The 18,129-nt window shown below is 40.7% G+C and overlaps 2 protein-coding genes across 4 annotated transcripts in view; one reads left to right on the forward strand and one right to left on the reverse strand.

Moving 5' to 3' along the window:
* The window catches only part of LOC133608890 (UDP-glucuronosyltransferase 2B37-like), a 696,509-nt gene that overhangs the window by 142,226 nt on the left and 536,154 nt on the right, over positions 1–18,129 (reverse strand). The window lies entirely within an intron of this gene.
* nptnb (neuroplastin b) overlaps positions 1–18,129 on the forward strand; it is a 113,663-nt gene that overhangs the window by 56,100 nt on the left and 39,434 nt on the right. For both annotated transcript variants that reach the window (XM_061964485.2, XM_072913383.1), the window contains 2 exons: positions 12,061–12,235; positions 12,689–12,783. In XM_061964485.2, coding sequence (XP_061820469.2) covers positions 12,061–12,235; positions 12,689–12,783 — 270 coding nt within the window. The remainder of the gene's footprint in view (positions 1–12,060; positions 12,236–12,688; positions 12,784–18,129) is intronic.

Below are 18,129 nucleotides of genomic sequence, written 5' to 3' on the forward strand. Positions count from 1 at the left end.
GCCACACTGTGAACCCACACCAAACAAGAATGACAAACACATTTCGGGAAAACATCCGCACTGTAACACAACATAAACACAACAGAACAAATACCCAGAACCCCTTGCAGCACTAACTCTTCCGGGACGCTACAATATACACCCCCGCTACCCCCCACCTCAACCCCCCCATCGCCCCCACCCCCCCAACCCCGCCCACCTCAACCTCCTCATGCTCTCTCAGGGAGAGCATGTCCCAAATTCCAAGCTGCTGTTTTGAGGCATGTTAAAAAAAATAATGCACTTTGTGACTTCAATAATAAATATGGCAGTGCCATGTTCGCATTTTTTTCCATAACTTGAGTTGATTTATTTTGGAAATCATATTTTGGCATCACAAGAAAATAAGGCATAATAATGTGTTAATTCCACCACTGTATATATCGGTATCGGTTGATATCAGAATCGGTAATTAAGAGTTGGACAATATCGGAATATCGGATATCGGCAAAAAGCCATTATCGGACATCTCTAACAAAAATCCAGTTCACAAAATTAAAACGCAAAAAAAATCAGTGTCAATAAAAAGCTTTCGTAACAAAAGGCACAAAATAACCTCCATATAAAAAAACAAATTGTGTACTCACCCTTTGATGACACTGCAGCGTAAGTGGAGTGCAAGGATTTCCAAAGACAGGCTGGTTATTATTGTGCTTTTTACACGTCCTGCAAGTGTTAAAAGAAGTTAGCCAACTTTTCAAAGTAAAAGATTAAACAATACATTGTGGGCTCACTCATGATTGACTTTGCGTGAGTGACTCTTCACATTGCCACTAAATGAGCTAGTCCACGTTCTGTCCTTCTATAATTAATGTCAAGTCAGCCTTATTCTCCTAAGAGCCAGCAACCTCCGCAGTTGACATTTGTTTTTTGCTTAACGCCATTTTTTTTCTGAAATGGGTTACACTGACAAAAGAAATAGATAAAACAAATGAAAAACAAATGTCCACTGTAGAGGACGCTGGTTCGCAGTTAGTTGCACATCATCCCGAGAAGCTTTTTTTTCTCTCAAAGTTTGTAACTTCAACAAAAGAAATACATTTAAAAAACAAATGTCCACTGAATCACCAAAATGATTCCCGAGCACGGCCACCGCTGATGCTCACTGCTCCCCTCACCTCCCAGGGGGTGAACATAGAGATGGGTCAAATGCAGAGGATCATTTTACCACACTTAGTATGTGTGTGACTATCGTTGGGACTTTAACTTTTTAACTTGAACTTTCTCAGTAGAATAAGTGGTTCAAACGACTTCAGAGATGTATTTTTCCTGAACATATTTGTTGATGTCCGAACTGTACCTCAGGGGCGTGTCAAATATGGAGGTTCAGCTGTGCTTGTGTACACCCATTACAGAATTAATAGGCCCGAGGCAATAAATCAACTCATCAAACCATAAATGAAAATGAACTTTGCCAGAAGCGATGACAGTGCCATGTCCGTTTGTTTTTATTTGTTTGTCGCTTCACATCACGGTGCAAGAGGGTTCGCTCCGTGCATCCCCCTCAGCACCTGAGTGTGTTTATTTAACAGTAGAATTAAATGAACGGAGTGAATCCTCTCTGTATCCATCCGCTGGCTTACACACACACACAGGATGCATGGACAGAGCCTCGCGACTCGCTAGTGAGAAGCACCTCAAAGTAACAACCGTTCACTTTAAAATGTTTTTCTTTTAAAGTAAAAAGTCACTGTGTGGGAGTATTTCAGCTTCAAACCGAATCAGCAAGATTAGTGCATCATCACGGACGGACGGGCCAGTATGACAAATTTGTTGGAAGGCGATGGCATCACACAGAGACAACAAAACAAACCAATTGGGCCAAGTTTTCCAACTAGGGAAAAAAGACTGCACTTCAAGATGTTCAATATTTTAAAAAATGCAATTGTTGCTAACAAAGATTGAGAATCCATTAATTTACTTATTTATTTAGAATAATTAAAGGTTCTTGACATTCCAATTACAATTATGCAAAATACCAGTGGTGGGCCGTCAGAGCCAGCAAGGCCGTCTCTGCTGGCCTAACATAACCAGAAATCATGATTATAATTAAAGATACAATTCTTTTTTTTATTTACTTTCCCTAAATATCTAAAAGTATTCATATTCTCTTCATGTCATATTATGCCCCTTCCAGCGCTGTTGTTTTTAGGTTGTAGAGTTTTTATCCAATTTAGTTTAGTTTATTAAGGATCCCCATTAGTCTACACCAGTGGTTCTCAAATGGGGGTACGCATACCCCTGGGGGTACTTGAAGGTATGCCAAGGGGTTCGTGAGATTTTTTTTTTAATATTCTAAAAATAGCAACAATTCAAAAATCCTTTATAAATATATTTATTGAATAAGACTTCAACAAAATATGAATGTAAGTTCATAAACTGAACATCAAATCAAGTAGGCTATTCCATTCATTATAATGCAAAAATGCAATATTCAGTGTTGACAGCTAGATTTTTTTGTGGACATGTTCCATAAATATTGATGTTAAAGATTTCTTTTTTTTTGAAGAAATGTTTAGAGTTAAGTTCATCAGATGGATCTCTATTACAATCCCCAAAGAGGGCACTTTAAGTTGATGATTACTTCTATGTGTAGAAATCTTTATTTATAATTGAATCACTTGTTTATTTTTCAGCAAGTTTTTAGTTATTTTTTTCCAAATAGTTCAAGAAAGGCCTCTACAAATTAGCAATATTTTGCACTGTTATACAATTTAATAAATCAGAAACTGATGACATAGTGCTGTATTTTACTTCTTTATCTCTTTTTTCAACCAAAAATGCTTTGCTCTGATTAGGGGGTACTTGAATTAAAAAAATGTTCACAGGGGGTACATCACTGAAAAAAAGTTGAGAACCACTTGTCTACACCGCAGTGGAGACTATTCTTCCTGGGGTCCAGGCAAAAAACATCACACAATCACAAAACAAAAGATTATAATGCAGTACAACATGATCAAATAATAAAATGTTGTAATACAAAAATAGCAACAACAAAGAACCAAAAAAAGTAATAACTTTGAGTTTACATAATAATGTTCATACCAAAGATGAAAAGAGCAATATAAAAATATATATATATATATATATATATATTTTTGCAAAAATAAAACAAATAACCAATGGCCTAAAATATACACATTAGTGTACCAAAGACAAACAATAAGTGACGAAAAAGTACCATCCATCCATTTTCTACTGCTTGTCCCACAATCAATAAGATAGTCAATAGTCAATAAAAACAGTCTTGACATTAGGTACAATCTAGAATAATCTCTTTCCGCAGTCTATTCTTAAAACCCACTATGCTGGTGATTGATACCAGATATTGTGGAAGTCGATTCCAGTAAGTGTATGCCCTATACATTACAGTCTTTTTCAAAACATCAGTTTTGGGTTTAAGATGGGTGAAAGCACCAATCAGAATTCAGCTAGCTTATGTTGCCATGCTGTACCAAATCTGCCCGGGGCCTTCAGAATCAACAATGCGTGCACTGTAGGTGAACGGGGACATACAGTTGATAGACAGTTGCGATAGCCAATCAGACCACGAGTTGTTGTCAGTGAAGCCTTCTAGCTGGCCTCACGCTGAATGTGACATTTACGTGTGATTGGATACTCACCGGGATGAATTTGAGAACACATAGAGTTGATAGACAGTTGCGATAGCCAATCAGATCACAAGTTGTTGACAGTAGCCTATCCAGGTAGCCTGATGTTAATGAGACTGGGAAAAAAAAAAAAAAAAAAAAAAGAGACTGGGATTGGATACTCACTTGTCATTCCAAAGTGAGTATCCAATCACAACTTGCAACTTAGCAGGAAGTAGGAAGTGTTGACCCACAAAGAAGGAGAACAAAACGTTGATTAGGTGGCAGATATATATTGTGGAGAGATATATATCGGTGGAGAGAATACTTCGAAGACCTCCTCAATCCTACCAGCACGTCTTCCTATGAGGAAGCAGGGCCTGGGGAATCTGTGGTGGGCTCTACTATTTCTGGGGCTGAGGTTGCCGAGGTAGTTAAAAAGCTCCTCGGTGGCAAGGCCCCGGGGGTGGATGAGATCCGCCCGGAGTTCCTTAAGGCTCTGGATGTTGTGGGGCTGTCTTGGTTGACAAGACTCTGCAACATCGCGTGGACATCGGGGGCGGTACCTCTGGATTGGCAGACCGGGGTGGTGGTTCCTCTCTTTAAGAAGGGGAACCGGAGGGTGTGTTCCAACTATCGTGGGATCACACTCCTCAGCCTTCCCGGTAAGGTCTATTCAGGTGTACTGGAGAGGAGGCTACGCCGGATAGTCGAACCTCGGATTCAGGAGGAACAGTGTGGTTTTCGTCCTGGTCGTGGAACTGTGGACCAGCTCTATACTCTCGGCAGGGTCCTTGAGGGTGCATGGGAGTTTGCCCAACCAGTCTACATGTGCTTTGTGGACTTGGAGAAGGCATTCGACCGTGTACCCCGGGAAGTCCTGTGGGGAGTGCTCAGAGAGTATGGGGTAACGGACTGTCTTATTGTGGCGGTTCGCTCCCTGTATAATCGGTGTCAGAGCTTGGTCCGCATTGCCGGCAGTAAGTCGGACACGTTTCCAGTGAGGGTTGGACTCCGCCAGGGCTGCCCTTTGTCACCGATTCTGTTCATAACCTTTATGGACAGAATTTCTAGGCGCAGTCAGGGCGTTGAGGGTATCTGGTTTGGTGGCTGCAGGATTAGGTCTCTGCTTTTTGCAGATGATGTAGTCCTGATGGCTTCATCTGGCCAAGATCTTCAGCTCTCACTGGATCGGTTCGCAGCCGAGTGTGAAGCGACTGGGATGAGAATCAGCACCTCCAAATCCGAGTCCATGGTTCTCGCCCGGAAAAGGGTGGAGTGCCATCTCCGGGTTGGGGAGGAGATCTTGCCCCAAGTGGAGGAGTTCAAGTACCTCGGAGTCTTGTTCACGAGTGAGGGAAGAGTGGATCGTGAGATCGACAGGCGGATCGGTGCGGCATCTTCAGTAATGCGGACGCTGTATCGATCCGTTGTGGTGAAGAAGGAGCTGAGCCAGAAGGCAAAGCTCTCGATTTACCGGTCGATCTACGTTCCCATCCTCACCTATGGTCATGAGCTTTGGGTCATGACCGAAAGGACAAGATCACGGGTACAAGCGGCCGAAATGAGTTTCCTCCGCCGGGTGGCGGGGCTCTCCCTTAGAGATAGGGTGAGAAGCTCTGCCATCCGGGGGGAGCTCAAAGTAAAGCCGCTGCTCCTCCATATCGAGAGGAGCCAGATGAGGTGGTTCGGGCATCTGGTCAGGATGCCACCCGAACGCCTCCCTCGGGAGGTGTTTCGGGCACGTCCGACCGGTAGGAGGCCACGGGGAAGACCCAGGACACGTTGGGAAGACTATGTCTCCCGGCTGGCCTGGGAACGCCTCGGGATCCACCGGGAGGAGCTGGACGAAGTGGCTGGGGAGAGGGAAGTCTGGGCTTCCCTGCTTAGGCTTCTGCCCCCGCGACCCGACTTCGGATAAGCGGAAGAAGATGGATGGATGGATGGATATATATTGTGATGTTATGAGCTAGGTAACATAAGAACTCCATTACCCAGCATGCCACAATAGTGAAGAGCATGTGCAGTAGCCCCGTTTAGGTTGTTGAGTGTAGACATGCCGGCAGCTGGATGTTATTGATGAGCACGCTGTGGAGTAAAGTTTAAGAACTCAGCCAACACGCCTCGTCTGCATCTTTTATGATTAGACAAGACAACACATATATTTGCAAGGCCATTTTCAAGAAGGATATTTAAAGAGACACTACATCTTGTGAGACCATGTCGGCGATGAAATGGGGAAATGCCAGCTATTTCCACTCAATGGGTACCATTGGCTTCTATGGCGTCGAATGGGTGCTACAAATTGTGAGTTCAAATATGTTATTTATTTAGTTTTTCACATTTAAAATGTTTTTTGAAATTTAAATTTTGACAGTACCACATAAGATTTAATAAGTTTTAATTGCTGATATGAGTTTATTGATTTTTAAAATGCGCCGCAAAACAACCCGTTTTGTACACTGTTGAGGAGATTCAATCCCCCGGAAATTCGTTTCTGTATACCGTATTTTTCGGACTATAAGTCGCAGTTTTTTTCATAGTTTGGTGCGACTTATACTCAGGAGTGACTTTTGTGTGAAATTATTAACACATTACCGTAAAATATCAAATATTATTATTTAGCTCATTCACGTAAGAGACTAGACGTATAAGATTTCATGGGATTTAGCGATTATGAGTGACAGATAGTTTGGTAAACGTATAGCATGTTCTATATGTTATAGTTATTTGAATGACTCTTACCATAATATGTTACGTTAACAAACCAGGCACGTTCTCAGTTGGTTATTTATGAGTCATATAATGTACACTTATTCAGCCTGTTGTTCACTATTCTTTATTTATTTTAAATTGCCTTTTAAATGTCTATTCTTGGTGTTGGGTTTTATCAAATAAATTACCCCCAAAAAATGTGACTTATACTCCAGTGCAACTTATATATGTTTTTTTCCTTCTTTATTATGCATTTATTATGCGACTTATACTCCGGAGCGATTTATACTCCGAAAAATACAGTAGTATTTCTCCAGCAATGGTCATGTGGTGACATAAATGATGGTATTTTGAGAGGTAATCATTGAAGTCGGACATCACTGAAGGCCTAGGTGGGAAACGCACGGCCCGCCACTGCAAAAATACTAATAGGAAATAAAAGTTTGTTGCATTTGAAAGGGCATTACTTGGTCTCAAAACAATTCTGACAATACTATACGATTAAATTTGATTCTTAGGGGGTAACGATTCGATTCAGAACATAAAATAGATGTACAGCTATGAAAAAAAAAAAAAAGAAAAAAAAAAGGTTTTGTTTAATAAAATGATACCCAAACATTTAATACATTCAAATACAAATAAGGCAACAAGAGAAGTACCGTATTTTTCGGACTATAAGTCACAGTTTTTTTCATAGTTTGGCCGGGCTCCAGTGCAACTTATATATGTTTTTTTCCTTCTTTATTATGCATTTTCGACAGGTGCGACTTATACTCCGGTGCGACTTATACTCCGAAAAATACGGTATCCAACACTTCTATTTTCTAAAATAAATCTGTACAGGAGATATGGGCATCGACATCAACTATATGATTTGCCTGAGTGGATGGACAGGACAGATTTAAAAAAATATATCTATAAAATACCGTATTTTTTGGAGTATAAGTCGCACCGAAGTATAAGTCGCACCGGCCGAAAATGCATAATAAAGAAGGAAAAAAACATATATAAGTCGCACCGGAGTGTAAGTCGCATTTTTTGGGGAAATTTATTTGATAAAACCCATCACCAAGAATAGACATGTGAAAGGCAATTTAAAATAAATAAAGAATAGTGAACAACAGGCTGAATAAGTGTACGTTATATGAGGCATAAATAACCAACTGAGAACGTGCCTGGTATGTTAACGTAACATATTATGGTAAGAGTCATTCAAATAACTATAACATATAGAACATGCTATACGTTTACCAAACAATCTGTCACTCCTAATCGCTAAATCCCATGAAATCTTATACGTCTAGTCTCTTACGTGAATGAGCTAAATAATATTATTTGATATTTTACGGTAATGTGTAAATAATTTCACACATAAGTCGCTCCCGAGTATAAGTCGCACCCCCGGCCAAACTATGAAAAAAACTGCGGTATATATTTTTTAAAACCGAATTATACTTTTTTTTTTTCAATCGAATAAGAATAGTTACAAATAAGAATGCCATTTTTATTTATTTTTTTGGACACTCCTAATAGTCATACGACACAAATGTCATCCATCCATCCATCCATTTTCTACCGCTTATTCCCTTCGGGGTCGCGGGGGGCGCTGGAGCCTAACTCAGCTACATTCGGGGGGAAGACGTGGTACACCCTGGACAAGTCGCCACCTCATCGGAGGGCCAACACAGATAGACAGACAACATTCACACTCACATTCACACACTAGGACCAATTTAGTGTCGCCAATCAACCTATCCCCAGGTGCATGTCTTTTGGAGGTGGGAGGAAGCCGGAGTACCCGGAGGGAACCCACGCAGTCACGGGGAGAACATGCAAACTCCACACAGAAAGATCCCGAGCCCGGGATTGAACCCCAGACTACTCAGGACCTTTGTATTGTGAGGCAGATGCACTAACCCCTCTTGCACCGTGCTGCCCGACACAAATGTCAATCCGACAAAATAAACATGCAAAATCAAGGCCGATTGAAGCTGACCAATGAAGTCCAATCAGTGCTATGCACTGGTACATTTCCCACAACCAGCAGGGGGGTTGAATACACACTCACATTTTGAGTGGAGCGCCACTTCAATTAAGGCAGTGAGTCACACTCCATGCTAAAATCACTGCAGTTGCATTTAAGTAGGATCTTTTTGTGTGACTTAATAAGGTAACCGCTTATGTAATGGACCTGATTTTTGTTTTGCACAAAAGCACAGCTAAACGACAAAAAAAAAAGAAATACGGCACTGTTAAGTGCGGACAGCTTGAACAATTTGGTTCAGATACATGTTCAGGAGACGAGTGAGTGGAATAATGTCATATGTTGACTTAATATCTGAAGCTTTTTATTCGATAATTGATTTGTTTAAGAATCATGAGTTTCACTGGCAGCATATTCAGCACATACATTTTTATACTCCGCCTCATGCTGATAAGGCGAGTCGACAGCATTTATCACATTTTAAATTGACAGCCCGTCCTTAAAATAACCTTCCGTTGGAATCGCCTGTGGACCACTGTGCAGAGTTTGCTAAATGTTAATTTATGTACCTCATGTTGTGTCTGTACGCACGTCTTGAACATGCTATTAATAGAAGATGCTTGGTGGGGGGAGGGGGCGCGAAATCCCTGTAGCTACTGCGTATACAGCAGTGCGGGAAGACGCTGCCATGAATGCCAATACAAGTCGCTCGCTAGTCCTTTCCGCTGGCTCGCAGCCTTGCGAGAGCCACTAGCGACGTCACGATGCTTGGGCCTCATGGTTGGACTGCCTCGGCTTCCCACTCACAAAAGGGAGAGCAGGGGGGCACTTTGCCTTCAACGTCCTTGAGAAACAACGCTCAGTCACCGTGCAGCGACAACGCTGATGTAAAATGTCAAGGATGTGTTTCAAGTTATTTGCATTTTTAGTGCTCGTATGCCCAATATGTGGATTTTTTTTTTTTTTTTTTTTAAATACAACACCGTATTAGCTGTTGTAGGGAATGCTATAATTACCATATGCAACTGGAGTACCAGTTGAAACCTTCAGTAACACATACAAAACTATAAAAACAAAATACAAAACCCAAAACCAGTGAAATTGGCACGTTGTGTAAATAAAAACAGAATACAATGCTTTGCAAATCCTTCTCAACCTATATTTAATTGAATAGACTGCGAAGACAAGATACTTAACATTCAAACTAGAAAACGTTGTTATTTTTTGCAAATATCAGTTCATTTAGAATTTGATGCCTGCAACGTATTTCAAAAGACTGAGAAAGTTGAGGAATGCTCATCCAACACTTATTTGGAACATCCCACAGGTGAACAGGCTAATTGGGTACAGGTGGGTGCCATGATTAAGTATAAAAGCAGCCTTCACACACAAGGATAGTGCGAGGGTCACCACTTTGTGAACAAATGTCTGAGCAAATTGTTTATGAACAACATTTCTCAACGAGCTATTGCAAGGAATTTAGGGATTTCACAATCTACGGTCTGTAATGTCATCAAAAGGTTCACTGCATGTAAGCAGCAAGGCTGAAAACCAACATTGAATGCCCATGACCTTCGACTCCTCAGGCGGTACTGCATCAAAAACCGACATCAGTGTGTAAAGGATATCACCACATGGGCTCAGCAACACTTCAGAAAACCACTGTCAGTAACTACAGTTTGTCGCCACATCTGTTAGTGCAAGTTAAAACTCTACTATGCAAAGCGGAAGCCATTTATCAACAACACCCAGAAACGCTGCCGTCTTCGCTGGGCCCGAGCTCATCTAAGATGGACTGATGCAAAGTGGAAAAGTGTTCTGTGGTCTGACGAGTCCACATTTCAAATTGTTTTAGGAAACTGTGGACGTCGTGTCCTCCGGACCAAAGAGGAAAAGAACCATCCGGATTGTTATAGGCGCAAAGTTGAAAAGCCAGCATCTGTGATGGTATGGGGGTGTATTAGTGCCCAAGGCATGGGTAACTAACACATCTGTGAAGGCACCATTAATGCTAAAAGGTACATACAGGTTTTGAAGCAAAATATTTTGCCTTCCAAGCAACGTTATCATGGACGCCTCTGCTTATTTCAGCAAGACAATACCAAGCCACGTGTCCCAAGAGCGTGGCTTCATAGTAAAAGAGTGCGGGTACTAGACTGGCCTGCCTGTAGTCCAGACCTGTCTCCCGTTGAAAATGTGTGGCACATTATGAAGCGTAAAATACTACAACAGAGACCCCGGACTGTTGAACAACTTAAGCTGTACATCAAGCAAGAATGGGAAAGAATTCCTCCTGAAAAGCTTCATAAATTGGTCTCATCAGTTTCCAAACGTTTACTGAGTTTACGGCATGCTAGCAGCTAACGGGCTACGATAGACTGACCATACGTCCTCTTCTCACCGGACATGTCCTCTTTTGCAGAGCTGTCAGGGCGGAGTTTCTTAAATGCCTCACATGTCCGGCATTTTGAGTCAGGGTTGCGTGTATTTTCAATGCACGTTCAGGGTTAAGAAGGGGTTAAAAACAAAACAGATTGTGCATGCAGCAGCCTTCGTGAGGGAGGGGCTGACACAGAGAGAGCGAGATAGTTATGATAAACGCGCATGCGTCGCCAGGCTCTGCTTTTTATCCATAGATTTATCAGATTTAATTTTTTATTATCTATAGCAGGGGTGTCAAAAGTGAGGCCATTTGCGGCCCACAGCTAATGTTTTAAAGGCCCATGGCACATTCTAAAAATACTATTAAAATAAACAAAAACATAACAAAAGTGAAATAAAAAAGCTTAAAGGTTAAATGTAATTTAGAAAAAGTTGCAATGTTGAGTAATAAAACAAAGCTGTTTTTTTTTCTTTCAAACTGTCATTGTTCAAAACATAATATTGAATCAAAATCAATGTTATTATGAATTATTGACCTATCCAAGGTTCCGATTACTTCACATCAAATATTCCACTAAGAAAAATATTTTTGGTGGAATATTTTGCAAATTTGGTAAATAAATAACCCAAAAATGTATATTTTGTTGTTTTCTTACTGCACCGAAAATGAACCGAACCGTGACCTCTAAACCGAGGTACGTACCGAACCGAAATTTTTGTGTACCGTTACACACATTTTCCTCACGGTAGATAAACGGAGGTGGCGGAGTTCAACACGGTAGGGTCACATGCTCATCAAGGAGCTACACGGACGCACTGCGGTTGATGCGCAGTTAAGGGTGGAGGACTTTTCCGCCTTTCAGGAGATACCTACGCGCTGGGTTCAAAATGAGTTTAAAAAGGCTTTCCGCCATCAATAAGACACCATTCACTGCGTTTTGAGAAATGCCGTGAACCGCCATCCCAACTGGCCATGTGCAAACTCCCCTTGGTGACTCTAAATTGTCCGTATGTGTGAATGTGAGTAAGTGCTTTTCTATACTGTATGTGCCCTGTAAATGCTTGGATAGGACATGTGGCCCTAATGAAAATAACACCAATTAATAGGATATGGCCAGGATGCATGTTTTTTAGTGGAATATTGTATACATTCATCCATCCATCTATTTACCAGGTCATGCAAAATACTGTCCAACTGTCCAAATCCCACATATGTTGGATATGTCCACACTGCAGCCAGTCGTCAATGCATATCTTATTGTAACAGCATTCAGCCTTTAATGGAGCTGATGCAGGGGGTATACTGAGTTATATACCTGTTATAAGGCTTTACTGTCTCTGTCTTTTCAGAACCAAAGATCAATGCATCTGATCAGATCATGCTGCGGGTAGAATCCCCTCCAATACCAGTTACCCTGCGATGCAACCTCACCACTGCCCACACGCCCCACACTGAGAGCTTCTGGATGAAGAACGGCCGGGAGCTTGCAAACACGCGGACCAAGCAGGGGGAGACAACGCACAGGTGAGACGATACAGACTGAAATGAAATAAAAGGTCCAAAGTGTAAAACAAAGGCTACATACAGATGGACTTTCTGGCATGATGATGACATTAAATGTCAGTGAATATCGCCCATGTTTCAGGCACTGGAATCAATAGTAACCAATTCTATTTATATTAGACTTCATCTATACTAAAAGTGACTTCCTTCCTTGTCACATTACATTAATGATGCTCAGAAGATTACAGCTAATATGCCCATGGTTCTCCTAACCGGCAGAATCCCGAATTGCTGCGCTGTAAGATCACACCATTGTGCCAACACTTTGTTTGCTATGGGCTCTGTTATCCTCGAGGGAAGGGGGGGTCTTACCGCTGTAGTTCAGACTAATTAATTGAGTTCAGCTTTACTTCATTGGCTTGAGTGACCGGTAGATTTAATGCTATGGAATGAATGTTTTATTTCTTGTTGCAGAATTACTAAACCGCGGGCAGATGATTCCGGGGAGTACCTGTGTGTATACACGTTTGAAATGGCGCCCAATGCAAATGCTACAATTGAAGTCAAAGGTAAGATTCTTGTGTTGCGTTATTGGACCTTTGGGATCTTAGCGATACAAACGAACAACACCGCCACAGTAGAGTGGTTGTCAAATGTTGGTTTAAACACTCCAAAAGTGGTACAGCAAAATTTTCTGGGAAAATATGTATTTGAAGTAAAAAGAAAAGAAAACTTCAATCAATCAATAAATCCCCCTTATTTAACCTGGTAAAACTCATTGAGATTAAAATCTCTTTTCCAGGAGTGACCTGGCCAAGACTGCAGCAAAACAAAAATGCATACAACAACAACAAAAACAGCAGCAGTCACACACCACAGTTAAAAAATAAATTACCTACATATATTAACATAAAAGCACATGACACAAAATGTTACATTAAAAATAATTCCAAAAAAACTAGTTCAATGCCCAACAGAAACAGTTTCTCGATCCTTTAAAATGGCCTCAAATTCCCCCAAAGGGATCAGCTCAGGCAACCTCAGATCCCTTTGCAAGTCATTCCATGACCAGAGAGCAGCACATCTGAAAGATTTTTTGAGAAAGATTTATGTTGGCTTTAGGAACAAACATGCTAAGTATGTCCTGCAACCTTAAGCTGTAGCGACTGGACTCTCTACACATATAACAACACAAATAAGGAAGAAGCAGCCCAAGAAGTGATTTATATATAAAACACATATTTCGAGAAAATCTGCAAACAGACAAGGATGGACAGTTTGCCGTGCATACAAAGTGCAATGGAGGACAAGGTTGCCACTGCCGATAATAACACCTAAGGCACAGTGATGTACAGTAGAGCTGCACATTAACTCAAATTTTAATTGTGATCACGATTTTGGTAGCTACGATTAAATGACCGTGATCGTCGGCGATATTAACATTTAAAAAGCAGGCTCTGCTGCATAAAACCGCCCTGAGATCGGTAGGTTGTGAGTTCAAACCTCGGCCAAGTCATACCAAAGACTATAAAAATGGGACTAGTTACCTCCCTGCTTGGCACTCAGCATCAAGGGTTGGAATTGGGGGTTAAATCACCAAAAATGATTCCCGGGCGCGGCACCGCTGCTGCCCACTGCTCCCCTCACCTCCCAGGGGGTGAACAAGGGGATGGGTAAAATGCAGAGGACACATTTCACCACACCTAGTATGTGTGTGACAATCATTGGTACTTTAACTTAACATCAGAGCATATATTTGAACAACAAACAGTCAGCCAACCACCAGGGGGCGACATACTTGGCAACCCTGCCGATTTTCCTGGGAGAGTTCCAAATTTCAGTGCCACTCCCCAAAATCTCCACAATTTTTTTTTCTTCACGATTTCCACCCAGGCAACAATATTGCTACACCAACCTTATTTGGATGCCGTTGCCGGCCGGACAAAACTAGCGGTTGCACCTCAAAGTCAAGCGTGGCAATCAAAACAGAAGAAGCAGAATAATGGTGAGTAAGAAGAGGAAATAATTGTGCAAGTTCCGAAATTTTTGGAAAAAATAATGTCTAATTATCTAGGACAGGGGTCGGCAACCAAAAACGTTGAAAGAGCCACATTGGACATAAAATGAAAAGCCATATATAAGTGTTATAATGAAGGAAACACATGACGTGTCTATATTAGCCTACTATCAAAATGACTATGTCTCGCAGGCTGAAGCAATTCTTCGTTGACAGAAATGTTGAAATGTAATATTTATTCTTCACATTTTTACAACATTAGAAACCATTAGTAAATCAGAGGCTACTCAGAAGGTGAGATAACTCCTGGAAATTACTGGCTTTTAATGGCCAAAGGTATAGATGTGTGTGTCCAGGCTGTCTTCTTCTATTGGATTTATTACAATCTTTGGCAAGCTAGGTAATGTTTGCTGTGGTCTGGAACAACATGCCACACAAACAACTATCAGAAATGCAGCCAATATTACATACAGAGAATGTGTCATGAGACATGCAAAACTAAATTATATACAATGAGGATAAAAGTAAAGAAAATTAAATGAGCTCAAATATACCAACAAATGAGGCATAATGATGCAATATGTACATCCAGCTAACCTAAATAGCATGTTAGCATTGATTAGCTTGACCAAATATGCCTGATTAGCCCTCCAACAAGTCAATAACATCCACAAAGCTCACCTTTGTACATTCACGCACAGTATACAACGTTTGGTGGACAAAATGAGACAAAGAAGGAGTGGATGATTGTACATGTAAACAAACTGTTGCGTCACAGTCCACACTATGGCGAGTTCAAGAACCGCTAAAATTAGTAGGACAAAACGATGTTCACCAAATGCTCTCATCAGTGAAAGCATAGACACAAACATATTAAACAGTGGGCTTTCTAACAATTGGGATGGTTTGTGTCATGTTTGTCCTCAAACAAAAAACATAATAAAACAAAAAAAAATATTTTCCCCCCATCTTTTTCTATTTTCAATCCTTTTTTAAAAATGCTCCAGGAAACCATTAGGGTGGCACTAAACAGCCGCATGTGGCTCGAGAGACACGGGTTGCTAGGACAGCTTGGAGGGGAAGGAGCATGCTGCCTGCAAATTTTGTGGATCTAACTTCTTTATTGAACACGGTGGCCGAACGGAAACAATCACACAAGGCTTCGGCAACGCAGCACCGGTCGCAGCCCAGCATTTTATGCCATCTTGGCATATGGAGACCTGAGGGTGTTACTTATGCCGAGCATAACCATAGATGGTTATGCTGTTCGCTACAAGCAACATCCTGTCTCATTTGTGGATGTTTCCAACAAATCCGTGATGGATATGTTCCCACATTCAGATATCGCTCGCCAGTACGTAAATGGCAGAACAAAGGCTACTCAAATAGTGAAAGGTATGTAAAATAATATTGTTTTGGAAGAGTTAGGTTTGCCATTGTAGCAAGTATGGAGGGAGACTGAAAAACAGTGGACTCATCTTAGAGCAGTGGTTCTTAACCTTGTTGGAGGTACCGAACCCCACCAGTTTCTTAAGCGCATTCACCGAATCCTTCTTTAGTGAAAAATAAAACTTAGTTTTTTTTCAGATTCAAGACAAAGTTATATGTTTTTGGTAACACTTTAGTATGGGGAACATATTCTAAGTAACAAAGACTTAATTTAGAGTTATTTGGTTAGGGTTAGAGGGCTAGGGCCAGGGTTAGAGGGTTAGGGTTATAATAAGGCCATGCCGAATAAGGCATTAATAAGTACTTAATAATGACTAGTTGAGAGCCAATATGTTACTATTTGCATGGTAATGAGGAACTAATTAATGGTGGATATGTTCCCCATACTAAAGTGTTACCATGTTTTTTTACTGGTGCACAAAATGAACCGTGCATGAACATCACCTTGTTCAAAGAACAAAACCAACACAGTGCATAAACTCACAACAAATTACACACCTGCAAATCAGTGTGACTTCTGCTGTTGCCGTATCCGTAATACGCCGATAGGGAGAAGTTTTTATTTACACGATGAGTCGGGTGTGTCTCGACCTCCGCCGAACCCCTGAGCCCGACTCACCAAACCCCTAGGGTTCGATCGAACCCAGGTTATGAACCACTGTCTTAGAGTGAGTAAGAACAGAACAGTTCCTAAAAATATTAGGAAACATTAGATGCATTATTACATCTGTGCCCTCCAATACCGCAGAGGGACCCACAGGATGCCAACAGGCACGCATTTTATCCCCGGAAAACACCTGCAATCATCGTCGTTCTCTAGGCAACCTCCCGCTCATTTCCCCGAAACCCAGAAATGCTCCCGTGCCGATGAACCGACGCATACGTCAAACGAGTTGCATGGCAAAGCTGCGTTGGTGTGTACATCTAAACAAAGAAGCGAGTTGCAGCGACGGGTTAAGCCTTAACAACACTTACCTTCTTTCCTCAACCGCCATCGTTGGCCCGCCACGTAAAGTTTATGTAGCCGCCCGCTAAAAACTGTACACCGAGGGACCCCATATCCATCCACCTCTCAAAGAAACGCCAAAATAACGTATGTAATAACGTTTTATTTGGACAAATATATGTCCGATATATACCATGAGCAGTACATGAAGTGAAGTTGGCACGTTGTGTAAATGGTAAATAAAAACAGAATACAAGGATTTGCAAATCCTTTTCAACTTACCGTATTTTTCGGAGTATATGTCGCTCCGGAGTATAAGTCGCATCGGCCGAAAATGCATAATAAAGAAGGAAAAAACATATATAAGTCGCATTTTTTGGGGAAATTTATTTGATAAAAACCCAACACCAAGAATAGACATTTGAAAGGCAATTTAAAATAAATAAAGAATAGTGAACAACAGGCTGAATAAGTGTACGTTATATGAGGCATAAATAACCAACTGAGAACGTCCCTGGTATGTTAACATATATTATGGTAAGAGTCATTCAAATAACTATAACATATAGAACATGCTATACGTTTACCAAACAATCTGTCACTCCTAATCGCTAAATCCCATGAAATCTTATACGTCTAGTCTCTTACGTGAATGAGCTAAACAATATTATTTGATATTTTACGGTAATGTGCTAATAATTTCACACATAAGTCGCTCCCGAGTATAAGTCGCACCCCCGGGCAAACTATGAAAAAAACTGCGACTTATAGTCTGAAAAATACGGTATATTCAATTGAATAGACTGCAAAGACAAGATACTTAACGTTCGAACGAGAAATTGTCTTTATTTTTTTTTGCAAATATTAGCTCATTTGATGCCTGCAACAAGTAAAAAAAAAAGCTGGTACAGGAGGCAAAAAAGACTGAGAAAGTTGAGGAATTCTCATCAAACATTTATTTGGCAAATCCCACAGGAGAACAGGCTAATTGGGAACAGGTGGGTGCCATGATTGGGTATAAATAACAGCTTCCATTAAAAAGCTCAGTCATTCAGACAAAGATGGGGCGAGGGTCACCCCTTTGTGAACAGATGCATTAAATTCTAAGTTAATGATTATTTAAAAAAAATTAAGTTTCTCAGTTTGAACATTAAATATCTTGTCTTTGCAGTCTATTCAATTGAATATAAGTTGAAAAGGATTGTATTCTATTTTTATTTACGAATTACACAACGTGCCAACTTCACTGGTTTTGTAGTACGTGCATTTTGTGCATCATTTTATTTTTTTCCTTTGTTTGCACTTTATGATTATTATATTTATTTGTAGTAAGCCTTTTGTACATTTTATTACACATGTGTTATTTTTATTTTGAAATGAAAGCCAAGTCCACATGCTATTTGTTTAAAATAGAAAGTGCAATAAAACATGTTTCACATAACAGTAAATAATCGTGAGTATTTCAATATTGATGAAAATAATTGTGATTATTATTTCATTCAT

Source organism: Nerophis lumbriciformis, linkage group LG06 (genome assembly GCF_033978685.3).
Source record: "Nerophis lumbriciformis linkage group LG06, RoL_Nlum_v2.1, whole genome shotgun sequence".
Taxonomy (NCBI): domain Eukaryota; kingdom Metazoa; phylum Chordata; class Actinopteri; order Syngnathiformes; family Syngnathidae; genus Nerophis; species Nerophis lumbriciformis.